Here is a 21,381-nt window from a genome sequence, read left to right as displayed (position 1 = left end):
TAGCATAACTGATCCTCAAACATCCCCAGGAAACTCCAGTTGTTTTTATTTAAGAGGAGCTAGAGGCATCTGATCCACTAGCACTAACTCAGATTATTCCAAATCATCTCAGCTGTTAAGGAAACTTGTCTTGCCATAGCAATGGCTGAAAGGACCTGCCTCCTCTTGCTCCNTTGTAAAAGTTGAAATGTATATTTGTATAGCAAATAACAAAATCCTTTTAAAATTTAATCTAGTAGGCCGCTTTTCTTTCCCCTGCTTAAATGTTTCATTTTCAATCCCCACATGAAGTTTGTTTTGTTGAAAATGATTAACATTTAAGCAGGGGAAAGAAAAGCGGCCTACTAGATTAAATTTTAAAAGGATTTTGTTATTTGCTATACAAATATACATTTCAACTTTTACAACATCCACTCCAGTCTGACCTCCTCTTCTGTAGAACAAGAGATCAACATTTTGAGTCTCTGACTTCAAGGACATTATCACACACAAACGCCCTCTGAAAGCTTTAGCAACTGACAGGAATTACTGAAGATGACCAAAGGCTCAGCTGTTAGGATGCACGCCCATGTTTTCCCACAGCACAAACTCCTTTCAGGAAGAGACGGTCTTGTCCAGATGGTCCCACTAGCTGGTCACCTTGAGTTTACGATACCGCCTGTGGCTGGCAGTGCAGGCACCTGGCTTTGCTATAAAAGCTTCCTCTTCTTGGAATAGCTCTCCTCTTTCTCCAGTCTCCTCTTCGTATGATATGAGACAGAGCCATGCTTCTCCTGTTCCCCCTCACTGAAAGCCCTGGTCTCTCTCCTGTGACAGAGCCCTGCTTCCAGGTCACATTTGCGTTTACTTGTGGAAGCATCCGAGCTCACAGCTGGAGGCTCACCCGGCATGGGAGGTGTGTGGTTGCTCTGCAGGGGCAGTTTAGCAGCAGACAGTGGCAATGCACTGCCAAGGTCCTGGTGAGTTACGGGAAAGCCTGGCTCTCCCAGGGGAGATGTTGCTCCAGGATGCTGGGGGCTCAAGGGTTGTGGATCTCTTAGGAATTTTCCCTTGGCATCAGCACCCAATCTCCTCAGCAGTCGTGGGTCCCGAAGTCGGTCCTGAAGAGGAGGCCTTTCAGGGTCCTTTGAGGTCACAGTAACAGCAACTTCCCTGCAGTCAGAGGGTGTGTGGTATACAGAAGATGCAAAAGATGTCTTGGCAAATTCACTGTCTAGCTTGTTGCTGGGCAAGCCACCTTGGGGTCTGGACACCTCTGGGGCAATGGTAGGTGGGTGCGTCAGACTTCTCTGTAGCACAGGCTTAAGTTTCAGAATCTTCATTGCATCATGTCTATAGTTTTTGTCGCAGGTCTTAATGATGGCACCACGCTTCTGAGCATCCTGAATCAGATGATTCCAATGCTGGTTTTCCTTGAAACAAAGGAAAGGGCGAAACGATTATACCCCAAAGAAACACTCCTATGGATGGGGACCACGGGGTTCCAACATTCATTTCTGAACAAATGATACATATACTTTTATGCGTAGATTCTCAACAATGCATTACTCATCAGACAAGGCTGAAGGAAAAAAGTAAATTCAAATACATAATGACAGACAAAAACTTTGACCATTCTCACAACTGTTACTCACGCTGCAAGGTGATATACCATCATGCAGCTCTGCACTACTCCCTGGAAACTTCATGTAGCTAAATTTCCATGAAAGAAAAAATAAAACTTAAGCTCCTCAGCTTCTGTGCCCCGTTTCAAGTGTGCAATGGTCACACACTTCTAATAGCTACTGCACTAGATGATGCAGGCATAGAATACTCCCGTCCCCGGGGTCCTTTGTATAATGCTGACCTAGGGTACAGCCTGCCCTTGGCAGAGCTGATATTCGGCAGCAGGAAGGCTTGGTCTCAGAAGGCAAGCTTGAATGCAGGTGGCTATTCTAGAAAGAGGCACGGAGCTTTACTGGCTTCCCAAAGGCCTCCCAAGCCCCAAAGATAGAAAACATATTAACTGACTGAGATAGTATCCCACAGGTATCACCCAATTTCCTGACTCTTTTCTGGAGCTTAACCATGAGAAACACAGCTGAATGTGGAACAGAACAACATGTTTCTTCTCTTTTCCCTTTATAATTTTCTCCAATAGTAATTCCTGATTTACAACCACTAGAACTTGAGTGAGTCACTTTACTAAGAACAAACAAGGGAAGAGATTAAAGGAAAAGAAAATGGACAGCGACCCTCATGTGGGCTCCTACTGAAAGGTGGTCAGGGCAGTGGGGCTGCAGTTCTGCTTGCTATATATAGGGGCTTGGTAAAGTCACTTGACCTCTCTGAGCAACTTTCCTCAGTATAAAAAATAGGAATAATATTTCATTTAATATTCACATTTCACCACTCCTGACTGTGGGCTGCCTCTTGGCCAAGCAGCAGTTTCCATGTGCTGATGCCAGGCAAATTCATGACTCAGCAACTCTAACTCCTTTGTATTCAATGTATCATTTACAGATCTTCTCTGAAAACCTTCCATGGACATCATCTGATCGACACAAGAAAGCTACCATCACCTGGGGAATGGAATCAGGGGTTCTAAGACAGCCCTGGAGACAGTGGCGGTGCTCTCTGAGGAAATGTTGATCCACCAACCTTTTAGGTGGATGAGGAGGACACTGACCCTAGGAACTGGGCAATGACTGGATCCTGAAAGTGAAATCCTTTCAAGAGTATCTTGACCTATTCATTTTACCTGTACGTCTGCTTTTATGTATGCACAGAGTGAAATGATAAACACTTGTCTCAAGTCCAAGACAGCAAAAAATGAGGATTCTAAGTGCGAGTCAGCGCTGCGTCACAGCCCAACAGCAGCGCACAAGGGTGGTGTGCACTGTGCTTGGTGGCTTCCTGGGTCCAGGGGTCAGTCACGTGAGCAGGGTGGGTGACGCAGCGAGGGCCATGCGGGCAGCCAGGTCTGGTGGCTCAACTCTTCCTCCTGCTGGGAGGCCTCTCCAGAGCCTCAGTCTGTGGCTGAGACACACGTGGAACAGATGGCCTTGCTGTTTTTGCCAAGACTATCATACCTAAATTGGCACCTAATCCAATCCTAAGAGCACAAAAATAGTTTTAAGGAGGGACTATTAATCTTGGCTTCTCAGAGGAAACCAAGTGCTTTCATGACTGATTCCATTTTCATGAGAAAAACAGAGCTAAAGAATTGCGGGGGAGGGGAGGCACCAGTGGTGGGGGCAGGCAGGTGGGACCCAAGAACAACAAAACAAGTTAGGTGGAAGCCTTGTCCTGGCCTCCCCACTCTCTGCAGTGCTGGGCTGGGTGGTGCTCTACCACGGGCCACTCCCTATCCTCCCTCAGTGGGCTGTTCTTTGTAGCACTGCCTCCCCAGAGTGAAAACACCCAGGCCATCAAGGGGAGGCCAGCGGCCAGCAAAATCATGGAAGTACGAACCTGGGGTTCCCAAAGACTACACGTCTATACTGGGGATTGAATCCAAGGGGCTCTACCACTGAGCTACATCTCCAGTGCTCTGCATTTTTTATTTTGAGAAAGGGTCTTGCTAAGTTACCCAGGATGGCCTCAACCTCCAATCCTTCTCAGCCTCCAGGTTGCTGGAGTTACAGGCATGTACCAGCACTCCTAGCTTGTAATCGTTTTATTTTTAATTGCTTTATTTCTTCTTCTTCCTTATTTATCTATTTTTTGTGGCATTAGCGATAGAACCCAGGGCCTTGTGCATGCTAAGGCAAGTATTCAATCATTGAGCTTTATCCCCAGCCCACTGCCTCATTTAAACATGTTAACATTTACCAATCTTCAGCAATACTAAAAGATTTTTTTCATATCAACTTTTGAATGCCCTCTAGTGGTACTAACTAAAATGAAAGGCAAAATTCTGAATTTCCTTCTCTTCTAAGATGACTTTCAACAACAACAAAATCCCAAAAGTCATCAGCCCTAGAGAGACCAAGAGCAAGTACGCGCTGCATCTTGCTGTGACTCCACCAATGACAGCCCCCCACTTTACTACAGAGGCTTGGCTCACACTCCCTGCAAAGAAGCAGAGGAACTCTGAAGGCAACGACTTCAGCGGATGCAGGCGCAGGGCTCCAGGTGGCTCAGGACAGATCGGAGCACACCTTGTGCCACATTTGCTCAGTGTTGACTAAACATCAAGCACTGAGCTAACACGCATAGGTGTGATCCCACAGACGCGGGATCATTTTAAAAAGGTACCCTGAGAACCTAGTGGAAATACCTGGGTTGAGAAAGGGTAAGTGGCTTATGTGTACACAAAAACTTCCAGGGAAAATTTACTGGAGGACATTATAACCTTTATTTGCATTTTGATGGAGAAATAAAAAAACAAAAACCTACTGATAGTAACAACGGGCAAACTTGAGCTCCCTGTAGCCCCCCAAAATGTACCTACCATCAGAGTCCTCAAATGCCCGAGGATGAAGAGGCTGTACTTGGCTCGTGTAATGGTGACATTCAATCTCTGCAAACTGGCCAGGAATCTAAGCAACAAAAAGAAGTTACTTCTTCTTAGAGGAAGGCCTCACACATTTGTTTAAAGGAGGCAGGTGGCATTTAAGACAACTCCTGTGCCCCTTTTAAGTCTTTTGAAGACAGTGAGTTCTTAGCCTTTTTGTCCCAACCCAGCACAGAAGCAATTCCCACTAAAAACAGTAAACAAACGTCAATCTCCTACTCTGACTTGGATATAAAATTTAACAGTATGACTTTTAAGTCTTAAAAATATCTTTAAAAAAATCATTTCAATTATTCATTCTTAAATTTAAATACATTTAAATTGTTGAACTATTGTGGAACTAGGGCAGAAACACAAACATCAGTCAGACAAATTAATAGAAATAAAATGGGAAAGAATCGACCACTTACAAAACAACCCTGTGGTAAATGGCCTCTGTGTGTACATGCAGCCCATCCCAATTATGGACAAAGATCATTTACATTACTAATTATAAGAATAAACAAATTTACAACCTGTAAATTCCATTGAATTGAACCCAGGAGTGCTATACCACTGAGCCACATCCCCAGCCCTTTTTATTTTGAGGCAGGGTCTCACTACATTGCTTAGGGCCTCACTAAATCGATGAGGCTGGCTTTGAACTTGTGATCCTCCTGCCTCAGCGTCCTGTGCCACTGGGATTACAGGTGTGTGCCACCATGCCCAGCTCCCTCTGTATCTTATGAGAAGGAACAGAGAGTGATATGAAGAGTTACAGGCCTGGAGCTCAAGGGAGTCCTGAGCTAGCAGGTTAGGCTACTAAACTAAGTCAAGCAGGAAAACAGAAGGGGGAAAAACTGTTTATGACACATACCATGTGGGACACACGTATCTTGGAAAGAAATATAATCCAGCTGTTATTTCTTATTAAATGAAAGAACAGAGTCACACTGTGGAATGGGCTAACATACAAGACATCAAGGAAAGCCAACCTAACAATGGATCTATTTTACAAAAAGAAATCTTCATGATATTATAAAAGTTTTCATAAAAAAAGTTAAGAGATGGGACTGGGGATGTGGCTCAAATGGTAGCACGCTCGCCTGGCATGCGTGTGGCCTGGGTTCGATCCTCAGCACCACATACAAACAAAGATGATGTGTCCGCCGAAAACTAAAAAAATAAGTATTAAAAATTCTCTCTCTCTCTAAAAAAAAGTTAAGAGAGCAAAATAATGGTGTTTTCCAACAGTGATAGATGATAGATCTAATCTTAAAGGCAGCCAGGCACGGTTGCACATTCCTGCAACCCCAGAAACTCAGGAGGCTGAGGCAGGAGGACTCCAAGTTTGAGGCCAGACTCAGCAACTTAGTGAGACTCTGCCTCAAAATGAAAAATAAAAAGGACTGGGACATAGCTTAATGGTAGAGTGTCCCTCGGCTCAATTCCCAGTATAAGAAAAAGGGGACCGTAACAGCTACTCACCCAATTGAGCCCTGCATGGCATTTGCCCTGACACATGTAACAATGACACAGTCCTTCTGACGACCCTGGAAGGCATCCACAGTGTCCACTTCTGCTGGTCTATTTGCAAAAGAAAGACATGTTTACAGACAAACTATTAAATATTTAAACAGAGTCACATTTTAAAGCCTTTTCTTTTTTCGTGAGATTCTTAGCAGTTAGTCTTAACTGCACTATGTCTCACCCCTGTGCCCTGGCAACCATGAATCTCCTTTCTGTCTCTAAATTTTCTTATACCAAAAACATACAAATGGAAGCATAAAACGTGATCCTCTGGCACAGGCTTCTCTCCCTTAGCCTCACCATCCAAGACTCATGCATTGCTAGCCCATGGCACCATTCCTTCCTCTTTTGACTAGTATTTCACGGTAGACATACCACAACTTAGCCGTTCACACCGGATGGGCACTTGGGCTAGTTCTGGTTTATGACTACTACAAATCATGCTGCTATGAATACTCATGCAAAAGCTTATGGGTGAATACCTGTTCTAGTCTGTTGGGTATACACCTAGGAGTGGAACTGCTAAGTCCTGGGGTAACTCTACATTCAACTACTTGAGGAATCATTAAACTCTTTTCTACATTCACTATTTTACCTTTTCACCAGCAACGCATCAGGGTTCCATTTTTTCCACATCTTCCCCACTTTTTTTTGGTCTAGGTTCTTTTTTTTAGGTGATCTTAGTTGATGTGAAGTGGTATCTTAGGGTTTTGATTTGCATTTCCACAGTGGCAAATGACACAGCATCTTTTCATGTGATTACTGGCTGGGTTTATATCTTCTTTTGAGAAATGCTTATTCAAATCTTTTGCCTATTCTCGAAATTACTGAGTTGTTACAATTCTTTATGTATTCTAAATATCTTTATGTATTCTAAATATGAGGACCTTTTTTTTTTTTTTTTTTTTTGTGGCGCTGGGGATTGAAACCAGGGCCTTGTGCATGTGAGGCAAGTGCTTTGCCACTGAGCTATAGCCCCAGCCCCTAGGGTCTTAACAGATAAATGATTTCCAAGTATTTTCTATTTGAGGGTTTTTACCCACTTTGGGTGTGAGGCTAGGGATGGAACCCAGGGCCTCATGCATGCTGGATAAGCACTCTATCGCTGAGCTATACCTTTCCACTCTTTGACACTCAGAAATATTTGAATTATTTTTTTTGTGTGTGCTGGGATTGAACCCAGGGATACTTTACCATTGAACCACATCCCCAGCTCTTTTTTAAATTTATTTTTTGGAGTACTGGAGATTGAACTCAGGGGCACTCAACCCTGACCCACATCCCCAGCCCTATTTTGTATCTTGAGACAGGGTCACTGAGTTGCTTAGTTCCTTGCCATTGCTGAGGCTGGCTTTGAACTTGTGATTCTCCTGTTTTAGCCTCTCAAGGTACTGGGATTACAGGCATGCACCACCATGCCCTGTCTCTTTTTACTTTTTTTTTTTTTTTAGAGAGAGAGAGAATTTTTTAATATTTATTTTTTAGTTATTGGCGGGCACAACATCTTTGTTTGTATGTGGTGCTGAGGATCGAACCCGGGCTGCACGCATGCCAGGCGAGCGCGCTACCGCTTGAGCCACATCCCCAGCCCTCTTTTTACTTTTTGAGATGAGTTGTTTAGGGACTAAGTTGCTGAGGTTGGCCTTAAACCTGCAATCCTTCTGCCTCAGCTTCCTAAGTCACTGAGACTACAGGTGCATACTACTACTGCATATAGCCAAAAAGCTTAATTGTTATGAAGTCCAATTTATTTTTTTTCCTTTGGTGTCACATCTCAGAAATTACTGCTTAATCTAAGGTCAAATAGATTCATACTTATATTTCCTTAAAAAATATATTTTCCCCCTTCGTACTAGACAATGAACTCAAGGCCTTCTTTCAAGCACTCTATCACTTAGCTACACCCCAGCCCTTTTTATTTGTTGAGACCAAGTTGTTTAGGGCTTACATCAGTCTCCTGAGTAGCTGGGATTATAGGTGTGCACAACTAGGGCTGGCTTCCTTAAAAGTTTTATAGTTTAATCAGCTTAATCATCTCCCTAGAAAACATACTTGGAATCTTTTTCTAAAAATTTTACACTTTATTTATTTTTGGATTTGTTATAATATATTCATATGTGCAAACAGTATATTTTGATCAACTTCATTCCCTAGCACCTCCCCTTTCCTTCCCTCCCTCTCCCATCCCCTTCTTCTATTCTACTGGCCTCCCTATATTATTTACTAATTTTTTAAATATTTAAAAAAATTTTTTTAGTAATAGGTAGACACATACCTTTATTTTGTTTATTTATATGTGGTGCTTAGGATCGAACCCAGGGCCCCACATGTACTAGGTGAGTGCTCTACTGCTGAGCCACAACCCCAGCCCACCCCTATATTTTTAAAAAATTTTGTTCTAATTAATCATATCAATAGAATGCATTTTGACACCTGTACACAAATGGAGCACAACTTCTCATTCCTCACACCAGTAGTGTAATCATACATGTATATAGGGTAATAATGTCTCATTCGTGTCCTTCCCATCCCACAGCCCCACCCTTCCTCTCCCCTCTGCACAATCCAAAGTTCAGGTACTTGGAATTTTGAGAGATTATCCTATCAATGTGGGGAGTCCTATTATCTTAACATCTTCAGATCCTTGAACACAGATGTCTTTCCATTTATTTTGGTGTTTTAAAATTTCTTGCAACGTTTGCAGTTTTCAATGTATGAATCTTAATCATCACTTTTTTGGTTATATTTATTCCCTAATTTATTCATTTTGATGCTATTGTAAATGGAACTGTTTTTATTTCCTTTTCAGACTAATCATAATGTATAGAAATGCAACAGATTTTTATATATTGACTCTGCATCCTGCAACTCTGCTCCGTTTGTTCATAAGCTCTAGCTGTTTCTCTGTATGGCTTCCATAAGGTTTCTAAAAATAAGACATGCCATCCACAAAGGGTTTTTTTTTGTGTGGTGGTGGTGCTGGGGATTGAACCGAGGGCCTTGTGCATGCGAAGCAAGCACTCTACCAACTGAGCTATATCCCCAGCCCTATGAAGAAAACATTTTTACCTCTTCCTTTCAGATATAGATGACTTTTGTTTTTCTTGCTCAACTGCTCTGGCTGGAATCCCTAGTATAATGTGGAAAAGAAATGGGAAGAGCAAAGATCCTTTATGGTCTTAGGAAGAAAGGCTGTCTACTTTACTGTAAGAACAATGTTAGCTATAGTTTTCCTAGATGTCTTCTATTAGATTAACAATTTCCTACTTTGTTCAATGTTTTTATCATAAAATGGTACTGAATTCTGTCAAATGCCTTTTCTCTGTCTACTGGGATAGTCATGTGGGTCTCTTACTCTATTAATATATATATCACACATATATATGTATATCACATTAGTTTCCATATGTGGAACTAACCGTGCACTCCTGGATAAATCCCACTTAGTCATGATGTACTATCCTTTTAATATGCTGCTGACTTCAGTCTGCCACTCTTGTTTAGCATTTATGCATCTATATTCAAGAAGGATATCAATCTACAGTTTTCTTGTGATGTCTTTTTTCCTTGGCTTTGGTATCAGGCTGAATTTTGCCCTCATAAAAATGAGTGCTTGCCTTGCATGCAAAAGGCCATGGGTTTAATCCCCAGCTATACACACACACACACACCAAAAAAATAAAAATAAAAATAAAAAAGAGTTAAAAAGTGTTCCACTTTTTGGATCCAAGGACTGGTGTTCTTTATTTTTCTTTATTTTTTTTTAATTTGGTAGAATTCACCAATGAAGGCTGGTCTTGAGTCTTTCACTATCAGGAGGTATTTGATTACTATCTCCACCTTTTTACTTGTTATATACATCTGTTCAGATTTTCTCTTTTTATAGAGTCAATTTTGGTCATCTCTGGGTTTAAAAACTCTTGAGGATATATATATATATATTTATTTATTTATTTATATTTTAGTTGTTGATGAACCTTTATTTTATTCACTTATTTATATGTGGTGCTGGAAATCAAACCCAGTGTCTCACCTATGTGAGGCAAGCACTCTACCAGTGAGCCAAATCCTTGAGTTAATGGATTTCTAGTATCTCATCCTTAATTTTCACTCTACATAAAAAACTACTTATATTCAAAATGAAATATGACTTTACTAGTCTCTCTAGAATTAAAATTCAGGTCAGCAAATCATGGAATAAAGTGAAAAAATCGTGTAGATTTTTTAGCCAGTTCCACTGTCAAGCACAATGTTGACATTCCAACTGGCAGGAGATGCCCGTCTCCAGGGCCCAGGACCCACCCAACAAGTCTAGGGAAGCTGGTGTCCCAGGCTCCTTCTGCCCTGTTAACACTTCACCGCTGCCTAGAAACAGATGTAAATATATCTCACCCTTTCCGATCAAACTCTTTGTCCAAATCCTTCTGAATCATTGTCTTCTGAGCCTTGTAATGGGTTATTATGCCAATGTTTCGAAAAGTGACGTCTCTTCTTTTGTCTTTAATAAGTTTAATTATTTCCATCACCAATTTTATTTCTTGAACATTTACATATGAGCTAAATAAGATTTTAAAAAAAGGACACATGAAAACTAATAGCATTCTAATTGCTAACAAGTCCCACGTAGTTTGCTTCCCAATACAATGAAGGGCAAGCAAGACAGGCTCTCTCTTTTATTCAGCCAGGACTGACTCCAGGAGGATGTTATAATGACCATTAATATTGGACATACAAATAAGCATAAAACTGCACAGTGAAACATGAAGATTTAGAAAGGGGAGAGTCTGGAGTCAAATGAAGTTTAGTCACCAGTATTTCCACCTGTTAAAACACGGACAGCAGTAGTGAGAGCAACAGTATCTATAATAATGAGAATATACACAACGAGTAACACCATTTAAGGATGTGCTACCCGCAACACACTGAGAAAGAGCCTGGGATGTGTATCTTCCTTAATTCCCCATCACTGGCCATGTACCATGGGGCCAGGAAAATGCCACCTGCAGAGGGTAGATATGGACACTGTGGCCCCAGAGTTGAACATGGGACCCTTGCTGGCCTTTCTGCACTCCCAGCCCACCCCCCAAATTATATGTTCTCTCACTGGTACACCAGACCCAACACACACCAATACCAAGGGACAAACTTCACCTGCACCATATGCTTGAGGCTGTCCCGTCTTGTTCTACAAGTCTCAGATAAGAACCCACTATTCTCACTCCCAGTCTTACTATACTATCTAGACAACCCTGTCACCTGGCGATGTCTCCAACCCCTGAAATCGTCATTTTCTTGGGTTGCTTCCTGGGTCAAGCCTCTCTGGTCAAAATTACTCCTACAAGCTGTCAGGGCATTATCTGTAATCTGACAGCTGACTCCTTCTCTGTCTTAACTTCTGTACTGAACGTTTCCCCTTCCCCCTCTTTACCTTAATACCTGCTTCTCATCTGAGGATGGTACCTGCTCTGCAGTCCTTTCTGGCAGAGTGGAAGCTGCATTTCCTACCTCATGTTGGGGAGGCAGTGTTTCTACGTGGGTTAACAAATGCTGCCTCTGGACTATTCCTCCGCTGCTCTCTCGTAAGAATCCCTGGCTCCTCTGATATCTCCGCTACTTAGCAATACCACCACTCCTTTCTGCTGCTAGTTATAAACAGCCTGAACATGGTCCCTTATTCCTCACCCCAGATCCTTAAAGTATCCCACCCAACTTTTGTCTCTACTTCCTTACTCCCACTCCCACTTTAATTCAAATGAATCTATCTTTTCCTTCATGGCATTCAACGCTTCTGAAATGACCACTCATCTAGGAGACTGCCTGATTAACACCTGTCTCCCCCTCAGACCACAGCAGCCTCACAAAGGGGCTTGTCTGCTTCACTCACTGCCCCAACTCCACATGTGGCTCCTCAAGTAGGAACATCACCCCTTGACACAGAGAAAGGACAAGCTCTTGACAGTGCTCTGGCACGAGGCAGAGATGTGCATGGGAAACATTTTTAATACAAATCTAAATCAGAATAATGTAGAATTCTGAAACCTTCACTGGGGAATAAATAAAGAGAACATACTCATTATCCCGTCTTTCTGAACCGTCTCCAACGTCAAACACAAGGTAAGGTTGGAATGGCCAGTCTGATGAACATCGGCTGGTTTCAGTTAGCCTATAGAAAAGCAGTACCATTCAGAATGTAAGATACAAGTACAAATTTTATATTATTACCACCATTGTGTGTGTGTGTGTGTGTGTGTGTGTGTGTTTGGGAGGGCGCAGGGACTGCAGAAAGTAAGGGAATAAGAGAGACTTTCTGGTAAAACATACAAAATAGATTTTACTTCTATTCTGGTGCTAGGAAGAGTGATCATTATTATTTTTTTTGGTGGTGCTGGAGCCTTCTGCATGCGAGGCAAGCACTCTACCATCTGAACTATATCCCAGCCTTAGGCAAAGTGATTTATGTCATCAAAATGTAGAACAATTATGACTGGGAAGTTACTCATAACACTGTAACAAAAAAGCAACCCACAGAACACTATGTAGAGTAAGGTTCAGTTTTTTCCCTCAAAATTTAAAAAGAAAGTAAAAGACATGCACAGAAAGACTGGAGGGCTGGGGCTACAGCTCAGTGGTAGGCTAAGTATAGCCTGAGGCCCTGGGTTCCTGCTCCAGCACCACCACCTCTACCCCCCAACATGAGACTGGAAAGAGAGGCTGAAACACCTTCAGTGATTACTTCTGGGTAGCATAAATATGGGTGAGTTCTCGCCCTTCTCACTTTGTTCATCTGCACTTGATCTAGTCAACATGTTGGCACCAATTATTAGAGGAAATTAATAATAAAAGTTAAGGACAGTTAAATGGCTATTTAAACAGTTAAACCTACAAAAATAAATACACAAAACAAAACAAAAACTTACAAGCAATGGGAAACCCACCTATTTGTTTTCAAACTTCTGTTATAAACATAATTAGAAGGGAAGAGACATATGTCTGGATGCATCCTGTACTGAATAGTGAGCTGTAAAATCGGCAGTCTGCCAATCGTGTTCTGCTCTACTTTCTCTTCCAGCAGTTTGTAGAAGCGAGCCATCATTGACTGGTCATAGCCATACTCCTGTGCTTTCTAAGAGGGGGAGAAATACAGCAATAATTAAAAAAAAATTGTTTATACTTTTTTCACAATTATAAAAGCAACTACTGAGCTCTAATATGAATATGGCAGTTCAGGTGGTATAAGATTACCAACAATCACAGATTCAGAGAAAGGAGATGTGTCTGGTTCTGATTCTCAAAAACTCTTGAATATAAATTGATGTGTGTGGGGATGTAGCTCAGCTGGTAGAGTGCTTGCCTCGCACGCACAAGGCCCTGGATTCAATCCCCAGCACCACCAATAAATAAATAAATAAATAAGCTGAGGTACTTTCTCCTTCTTTAGAACACCTACACACTGTTTATGAAAGGGACATGATCTTGGAAATGAACACAACCAGTGCTATTGTGATGTTAACAAAAGCCATCCAAAAAAATCAATGATGAATGAAGCCAAGAAATTTATTGCAAATTTTAACAATTATTTCTGGGGTATACCCTTCATTTGTAGAATCACTGAATGCCATTACAAGACCCATATCTTCATTCACTCATGTAGTATGCACTGAACATCTACAATCTGGAGTACTGAGACTGCTAAGGTAAATCAGATCAAGTCTCACAGAACCTACATTCTAGTGGGGGAGCAGACTGCAAACACACTAAAATGATTTCACAAATCAAATACTGAGTTACAACCAGCATTGTGAAAAACCATGATATAAATGACAAATGAAGAAAACTGACTTAATGTTATCACAGTTAGGCCTTGGGATATAATTTTCAATGACTGCATCATTCAGAATTCTAAAAATCTTCATGAGTGAGGCTGAAGATATTTGCTTTGAAGAAGTCTGTGTAAAACTTGAATAAGGCTGTTTTACAACCTATGATACTGAAAAACAAAGCCATACTTCTTAATATATACTTTTTATTTATATATGTTATTTTGAATAAATTTGTGTAATTAAAATTATTATTACCAGAAATTTGACAGTTCCATCTATATCCCCCAAAGTTTTTATTTATTTGAATTAACCCCAAATCTAATTTGGAATCTTTGGGAAATCAGAGAAAAAACTTATACAGGATAGCACATCGAACTCGAGGAAAAAAACTTGAGTCCAAAATGACATAGATTTATTTATATATTCTGACATAAAAGAATGTCCCTGGATCTATTTACTGATTGAAAGAAAGCCACTGTGCATAGAACTATCCCACCACACTTAAAACAAAATCCTACATATAAACCCATTCAGGCATACAAACCTTATAACCATCTTATACTGTTATTTCAGTGACTTGTTTTACTGTCTCTTATTCACTGGAACAGAAGCTCCAGGAGGGCAGGAATTCTGTCTGTTTTCTTCACTATTAAAACTCCACATCTGAAACAGTGCTGAATTATGCTGGCACTCAACACACACATACTGAAAAGAATGAGTAAGTGTGCAGAGACTGTCCTCAAAAATCTGGTGAAACACTACTCACAGTAATTAGCCCTGGAAAGAGATGGCTAGAAAGGCATTGTATGGAAATTAACTTTGTAATAAACTTCCCTCAATAAGCCTGTTCTATTTGTTTGATAATTAAAAAGCACAAATAGATTTTTACCATTCTTGCAGTTTTTATCAAGTATCAAAGTAGGCAGTCAAGTCGAAACCAACTAACAATTCCTTCTCACTGCATGTTGAGGCCCCTCCAGAAGTAACATCAAGTAAACTCTGGGAGCCCTACATGATATGGGAGAGCTGTGGTAGTGCTCACTCTTCACTCTTCTTCATGAGCAAAGCCGCAGCCGCTCTTCCCATAGACACAGGCTTTCACTCGGAGACAGGTGTGTCTCTGGGCTACTAGCCTGCTCGTGTACCTGTGCTCAGATGTCACACAAGGGGTTGTGCTATGCTTTTAAATAATTTGAAGGAAAAAAGCATTAACAAAAACCACATGCCAATTATGTCCCAAAATTGAAAAGAAATACTCTGAAAATGACCCATTCCGAGGGATTACAAGGCCACTACTCTTTTATTACTACTCTCATATTTGTATAAATTATATATCAGTAAAGAACACACTAAATTTCAAAACTACGGTCTAGGCCTATTCAGATGACCCCAGCCGTCCACTGAACGCCAGCTGTGATGTCCATCCCTGGGAGGCACGTTAGTAGGAGTAAAAAAAGCCTGGATGGACTGCAATCCAGGTACACACTCCCTGTAGGCAGGATCTACAACAAGGAAGATTTCTTTTTCTGTTATCTTCACTTTCAAATGATGTGAGGGCATAGCTGTTTTCTTGTTCAATGGAAGAGAGAATTCTAAAATTGAATATGTATCCCCAAATAATCTGTTTATGGTGCTTTCCTCAAATTTGTGCATAATTAAATATATCAGGAAGGCTCGGATTCTTTTTCTTGCACCATAAAGTTTTTCTTTTATGTTTTAGTGTTTGTGTTATTAAAATATACCAAATATAAGCTGGGTGTGGTGGCGTGTGCCTGTAATCCCAGCGGCTCAGAGGCTGAGGCAGGAGGATAGTGAGTTCAAAGCCAGCCTCGCAACAGTGAGGTGCTAAGTCACTCAGTGAGACCCTGTCTCTTAAATAAAATATAAAAAAAAAGGATGGGGATGTGGCTCAGTGGTAGAGTGCCCCTGAGTTCAATTCCTGGTACAAAATAAAATAAAATATACCAAATATAGCCCTTAAAGTAGCTGCAGTTTTCCTTTTCCCTGGAACACTGGTGCACATGGACTAGTCCATCTAGGATTCCTGTCTCCAATGCTTACGTGCTCTAAACCCCAACCATAATAAGCCCAACAATGGACAAAGGGACCCTAGCAGAGATTTTTACTTATTAAGACTCAGACAAGCACTTATTCTGTTTTCTCATGTCCTACTATATTTTACCACATAATCACCATGCCAATTTTTTATTTTTTGCAAAAAAATGGGGTATAACCATAATGAGATGCTTAAAAAAAAAATTGTCAGTGTTACTTAAAAATCATTTACTGCTTAACTGTCTTTGGTGCAAGACTAGGATACATAGAATACCTGTGAATATGTGTTAATGCAGTGGTGATGATTATGCAGTGAAATATGGCATTTTCCCTCCATACAAGAAATGACAATCTAAGAAAGAACCACCTTCTGAAAACAGACGACAAAAAAGCCCCTTCAGCTTCTGTACAGAACAATGCAACGCACCATGGAAATGACTGTGGGAGGGAGCTGTTTGGGGTCGCCCACCAGGATGAGCTTATTGCAGCGGTGAATGAGCGGTGTGAGAGTCTCCACTTCACAAGACTGCCCGGCCTGGATGAGAGCAGAGGGAAGAAGCAGTCTTAGTTACCTTTGCTACTTATTTATCCACCATTCATAAAAGTACCACACCATTTCTATACCAAAGAGAAGGTTTTTTTATGAGAAAACAAAAAAAACAGCTGGGCACGTAATCCTAGCAGCTAGGAAGACTGAGGCAGGAGGATCATGAGTTCAAAGCTTCAGCAAGGGCGAGGCACTAAGCAACTCAGTGAGACCCTGTCTCCAAATAAAAATACAAAATTGGGCTGGGATGTGACTCAGTGGTCAAGGGCCCTTGAGTTCAATCCCTGGTACCCCCCCAAAAGAAAAAGAAAAAAAAAAACACAACAGGGGCTGGGGCTCAGTGGTGGAGCGCTTACCTAGCACGGGTAATGCACTGACTTTATCCTCAGCACCACATAATAAATAAATAAATGTTTAAAAAAAAAAAGAAATGAAAACAAAACAACAACAACAAAAATCAAATTTTCTAAGCACAATTAAAACAAAACAACATGTTTTTTGAAATTAGCCACAACAGACACTACTATCACTTGGGAACCAGCAAATTACAAGGTTATGCATGTTCTAGGTTTGTGTTCTTTGTTCCTGCTGGGCATGAAGCTGGGAAAATTTTTTCCCCTCTGAAATTCTTTTAGAACCTTCATCTCTGAAGTTCAAGAGATACACTAGGTGTTGTGTATCTTTCCTCCCTGTCCTCAGTAGGATGCTTCAATCACGACATTCAAGTTTCTCTTTAATCCAGTGGCATTTTCTTCAATTATTTCATAACTTTCACTTTCTCTATTTTTTCATTTTGGCAAATATTGTTTTAAAATTTATTTTTATTTTTTATTTTTTTTGGTGGGCGGGGGGGCACCGGGGATTGAACTCAGGGGCACTCGACCACTGAGCCACATCCCCAGTCCTATTTTTGTATTTTATTTAGAGACAGGGTCTCACTGAGTTGCTTAGCACTTCACTTTTGCTGAGGCTGGCTTTGAACTTTGTACAGTTATGAGCATAACTGTACATATTTATGGGGTACGATTACTGGATCTTGGATCTTTTGGATCAATTCTCTGTTTCTCATATTCCATACCTTACCTGACTTTTCATTCTGGAAAATAGCAATTACCCAATAAAGGTATGCTAAATGAAAATAAACTAAGAATAAAGGATGTTAGCTGTAAACACTAAGGCTGAAAGTCATCTGAAGTTATAAATAAGAAAGCCAGAGATGATTTAAAGCACAAAGGAGGAAGTATGTAGGTTAGATACAAATAAGTACTTCTAAAGGTAACCAGAAGTTTCAAGTAGGATTTAAAAAGTCACTCAAGGGCTGGGGACGTGGCTCAAGCGGTAGCGCGCTGGCCTGGCATGTGTGCGGCCTGGGTTCGATCCTCAGCACCACATACAAACAAGATGTTGTGTCCGCCGAAAAGTAAAAAAAATAAAAATTCTCTCTCTCTCTTTAAAAAGAAATAAGAATTTAAAAAAAAAAAAGTAAATAAAAAGTCACTCAACAGGGATTTTGTTAAAAAAAAACAATCAGGCAATCTTAAAACTGCACTCCCAAACTGGGTGGTGCATGCCCATAATCCCAGCGGCTCAGAAAGCTGAGGCAGGAAGATCACCAAGTTCAAAATCAGCCTCAGCAATTTTGCAAGACCCTAAGCAACTTAGGGTCTTTAAAAAAAAAAAAAAAAAAAAAAAAAGAGGGCTGGGGATGTGGCTCAATCCTCTGGTACCAAGGGGAAAAAAAAAATAAGAGTACAATCCAATACTGGAAAGGCAGTTTCATTAGAGTGGACCATTAACAGCATATTACAATGTAAGAAAATACACATATAATGGCAAGTAGAAATCAGATGTTAAATATTTTATTAACATCTCAGCACCTACAATTATTTAGGACTCACTCCTCACAGCACAAGTCAAAGCAGTGTGGCCAAATGCTCACTGACCTCATCAACGATGACACAACTGAAGGGGACACCCCCCTGCCCTCGAAAAGCAGACTCCAGCAGCAAACCACCACTTGTGCTCAGAGTGCAGCAGATGATATGGGACTCCAAAATGATGATGCTCTGTGTTTTCTGTGGGCGACCTTGAACCTAAGGGGACAAAGAAAGGTCCATCACTCTCGGTTGTAAATAAACCCTAACCACAATAGGGTTATTTACTATAAATCACCCACTATTTTAATTTTAATATTTTTTAATTTTTAATACTCATTAAAATTTAGGGGACGCTTCTGATCTACAAAACAGCAGGACAGCATTCAAGATAATCAGAAGCTACCAAAAAGAACACTGTACTTTGTAGTCTAAGCTCAAAATATGACTTAGGCACAGGTGTATTTTAAAAAATTATTTACAATTTGATTTGGTCAAAGTAGATTACAATGCTTCTTGTAGCCTGATGTATAAAAGCAGGCATCAGCACAAGTAGACATTAAATAATTCTGAGTTGTGAAGCAATTATCTGAATAAAACCAGGATTAGAACTAAGCGCGAATGAACATTTTTCTCTTAGTTTTTAAGTATCTACTATAATATTGTAGCTTTATAAAAGCTAGTACCAACAAAAATGTCTGTGAACCAGACAAATATTTTACTTCCACAGTAAGAAAAACCACCTTGGTCTACCTCTCTGATGAAGGCCAATAGGCACAACACCTCACACTGTATACCAAGTTCCTTTAGCACTCAAGTTAATAAACTGACATTCTTATTAGAGGTTCAGTTTGCCTAATTTGGCTACTTGGAAGTAGCAGCGACTCATCCCATTGGATTTCAAGGTATGTGAGCTTTAGGAACAGGGTGCAAACAGGGCCCTCTAGTGCACACAGGTGAAATACTGTCAGATACTTTTCCTCTCAGCCATTCAGAAAGTAACCTGCCACACACAATTTTAACAGCCCATAGGAAAATGAACTTCATCCTTAAATTTGTAAAGATTAATTTGGGGCTCAGTTTAATTTTTTTAAAATATTTTTTCTTTTTTTGTTTTAGGTGGACATAATATCTTTCTTTTATTTTTATGTGGTGCTGAGAATCGAACCCAGTGCCTCACACTTGCAAGGCAAGCGCTCTACCACGGAACCACAACCCAAGTCTTCACATAATTTTTTTTAGTTTAAATAAAGAAATTGTAAATGGAAATATGAATTAAATTGAACTGCTTTTTCTCAGCTCAAAAATACTAACACTAGCAGTTGCTATTGCCCTCTCCCCCTTGAACCTGCTTGACTTGATAGGGCTACATTCTGATGATCACCTGGTTCAGCCTAGCTTCAATTAGTCTAATTTTTATCTAATGTTTTTACATCCAAAGAATATGAGAAACAGCTATATAGTTAGTTCTCTGTACCTGTGAGGACCACATTTAGGAAGTCTACCAACTGTGGACTAAAAATATCTAGCAAAGAAAATGCATCCATACTGAGTATGTACAGGCTTTTTCTCCTTGTCATTATTCACTGAAAAATACAGTTGGGTAACTATTTACATAGCATTTATATTATATTAGGTATTATAAGTCATCTATCTATACATGAATGAGCATAGGTTATATACAAGAGCATCCTTAGATTTTGGTGTTTGTGTGTGTGTGTTTGTGTGTGTGTGTGTGTGTGTGTGTGTGGTGTGTCCTGGAAGATAAGCACAAAGAGCATGCTTTAAGCCAAGAACGGGGCGGGGCATCAAGCTGTCCTTATGCCCAGCCCTAACTTAGTGAGGCCCTAAGCAACTTAGACTCCATCCCCCAAAATAAAAAGGGCTGGGGATGTAGCTAAGTGGTAAAATGCCCTTGGGTTCAATCCCAAGTAACCCCCCACCCCCCAAAAACCAAAAAATAAAAATCAAGACAGAGTGGAGCTCTAGAGGCCTCACAGTTGCCACCCTTGTCCTAAAACTCACACATGTGGTTTTCTTTCTTTCTAAAGGAAAAAAACACCCACATACCTAGATTCATCAACTATTCATTTGGGATAGCAATTATCATAACAATTGTTTTTTGCAGGAGGTAGGAAAGAGAAAGAAGGCACATTCTAAGAGGTATTATTCATATTTATCCAGGTCTAAAAGAGGAAAAAAAACAAAAACAAAAACAAAACAAAAAAACTACAATCACCTCTTTCTTAGAAATATCAGAACGTGCAGGGCATGGTGGCTCATGCCTGTAATCCTAGTGGCTCAGGAGGCCTAGACAGGAGGATTCCAAGTTCAAAAGCCAGCCTCAGGGCTGGAATTGTGGCTCAGTGTTAGAGTACTTGCCTTGTATGTGAAGCACTGGGTTCAATTCTCAGCATGGTGTATAAATAAATGAATAAAATAAAGGTCCATTAAATAAATAAATAAATAAATAAATAAAGCCAGCCTCAGTAAAAGCAAGGCCCTAAGCAACTCAGTAAGACCCTGTCTCTAAATAAAATACAAAACAGGGTGGGGGATGTGGCTCAGTGGTCGAGTGTCCCTGAGTTCAAACCCCTATACCCTCCCCACCCTGGGAAAAAAAAAAAAAAAAAAAAAGAAATCTCAGAATGTGCAAATTCATTCATTCTTGGGTTAAAGGGAGAAAGGAGATTACACTATTTTTTTTTCCAATTCTGTAAGTGTTTGCACAATGAATACTTTTAAAAATACAACTTGAGGGGCTGGGGATGTGGCTCAAGCAGTAGCGCACTCGCCTGGCATGCGGCCCGGCTTCGATCCTCAGCACCACATACAAACAAAGATGTTGTGTCCGCCCAAAACTAAAATATAAATATTAAAATTCTCTCTCTCTCTCTTTCTCTCTTAAAAAAAAAAAAAAAAACTTGAAAAAAGCCCATAAGTTGTGTGAACTATTTCATAACATGAGAAAACAAGAAAATGCCATAAGTGAAGTACTTACCTCTTTAATTTTAGAAGCAAGTTCTTGCCTTTCTTTTGAAACTCTGGCAATTTTTTCATCTAATTCTTGCCTCTGGA

The 21,381-nt window shown here is 40.5% G+C and overlaps 1 protein-coding gene across 5 annotated transcripts in view; it reads right to left on the bottom strand.

Moving 5' to 3' along the window:
* Window positions 1–349: 349 nt before the first annotated feature.
* Setx (senataxin) overlaps window positions 350–21,381 on the bottom strand; it is an 86,555-nt gene continuing 65,523 nt past the window's right edge. For all 5 annotated transcript variants that reach the window (XM_048812835.1, XM_048812836.1, XM_015497407.2 and 2 more), the window contains 9 exons: window positions 21,305–21,376; window positions 18,373–18,522; window positions 16,310–16,417; window positions 12,943–13,130; window positions 12,078–12,170; window positions 10,400–10,564; window positions 5,966–6,064; window positions 4,436–4,523; window positions 350–1,412 (listed from right to left, as the gene is read on the bottom strand). In XM_048812835.1, coding sequence (XP_048668792.1) covers window positions 690–1,412; window positions 4,436–4,523; window positions 5,966–6,064; window positions 10,400–10,564; window positions 12,078–12,170; window positions 12,943–13,130; window positions 16,310–16,417; window positions 18,373–18,522; window positions 21,305–21,376 — 1,686 coding nt within the window. In that variant the 3' untranslated portion in view covers window positions 350–689. The remainder of the gene's footprint in view (window positions 1,413–4,435; window positions 4,524–5,965; window positions 6,065–10,399; window positions 10,565–12,077; window positions 12,171–12,942; window positions 13,131–16,309; window positions 16,418–18,372; window positions 18,523–21,304; window positions 21,377–21,381) is intronic.

This window comes from Marmota marmota, unplaced genomic scaffold, assembly GCF_001458135.2.
Source record: "Marmota marmota marmota unplaced genomic scaffold, marMar, whole genome shotgun sequence".
Classification (NCBI taxonomy): Eukaryota; Metazoa; Chordata; class Mammalia; order Rodentia; family Sciuridae; genus Marmota; species Marmota marmota.
Note: the sequence above shows the minus strand (reverse complement) of the source record. Positions and strands in the feature narration are given on the sequence as shown.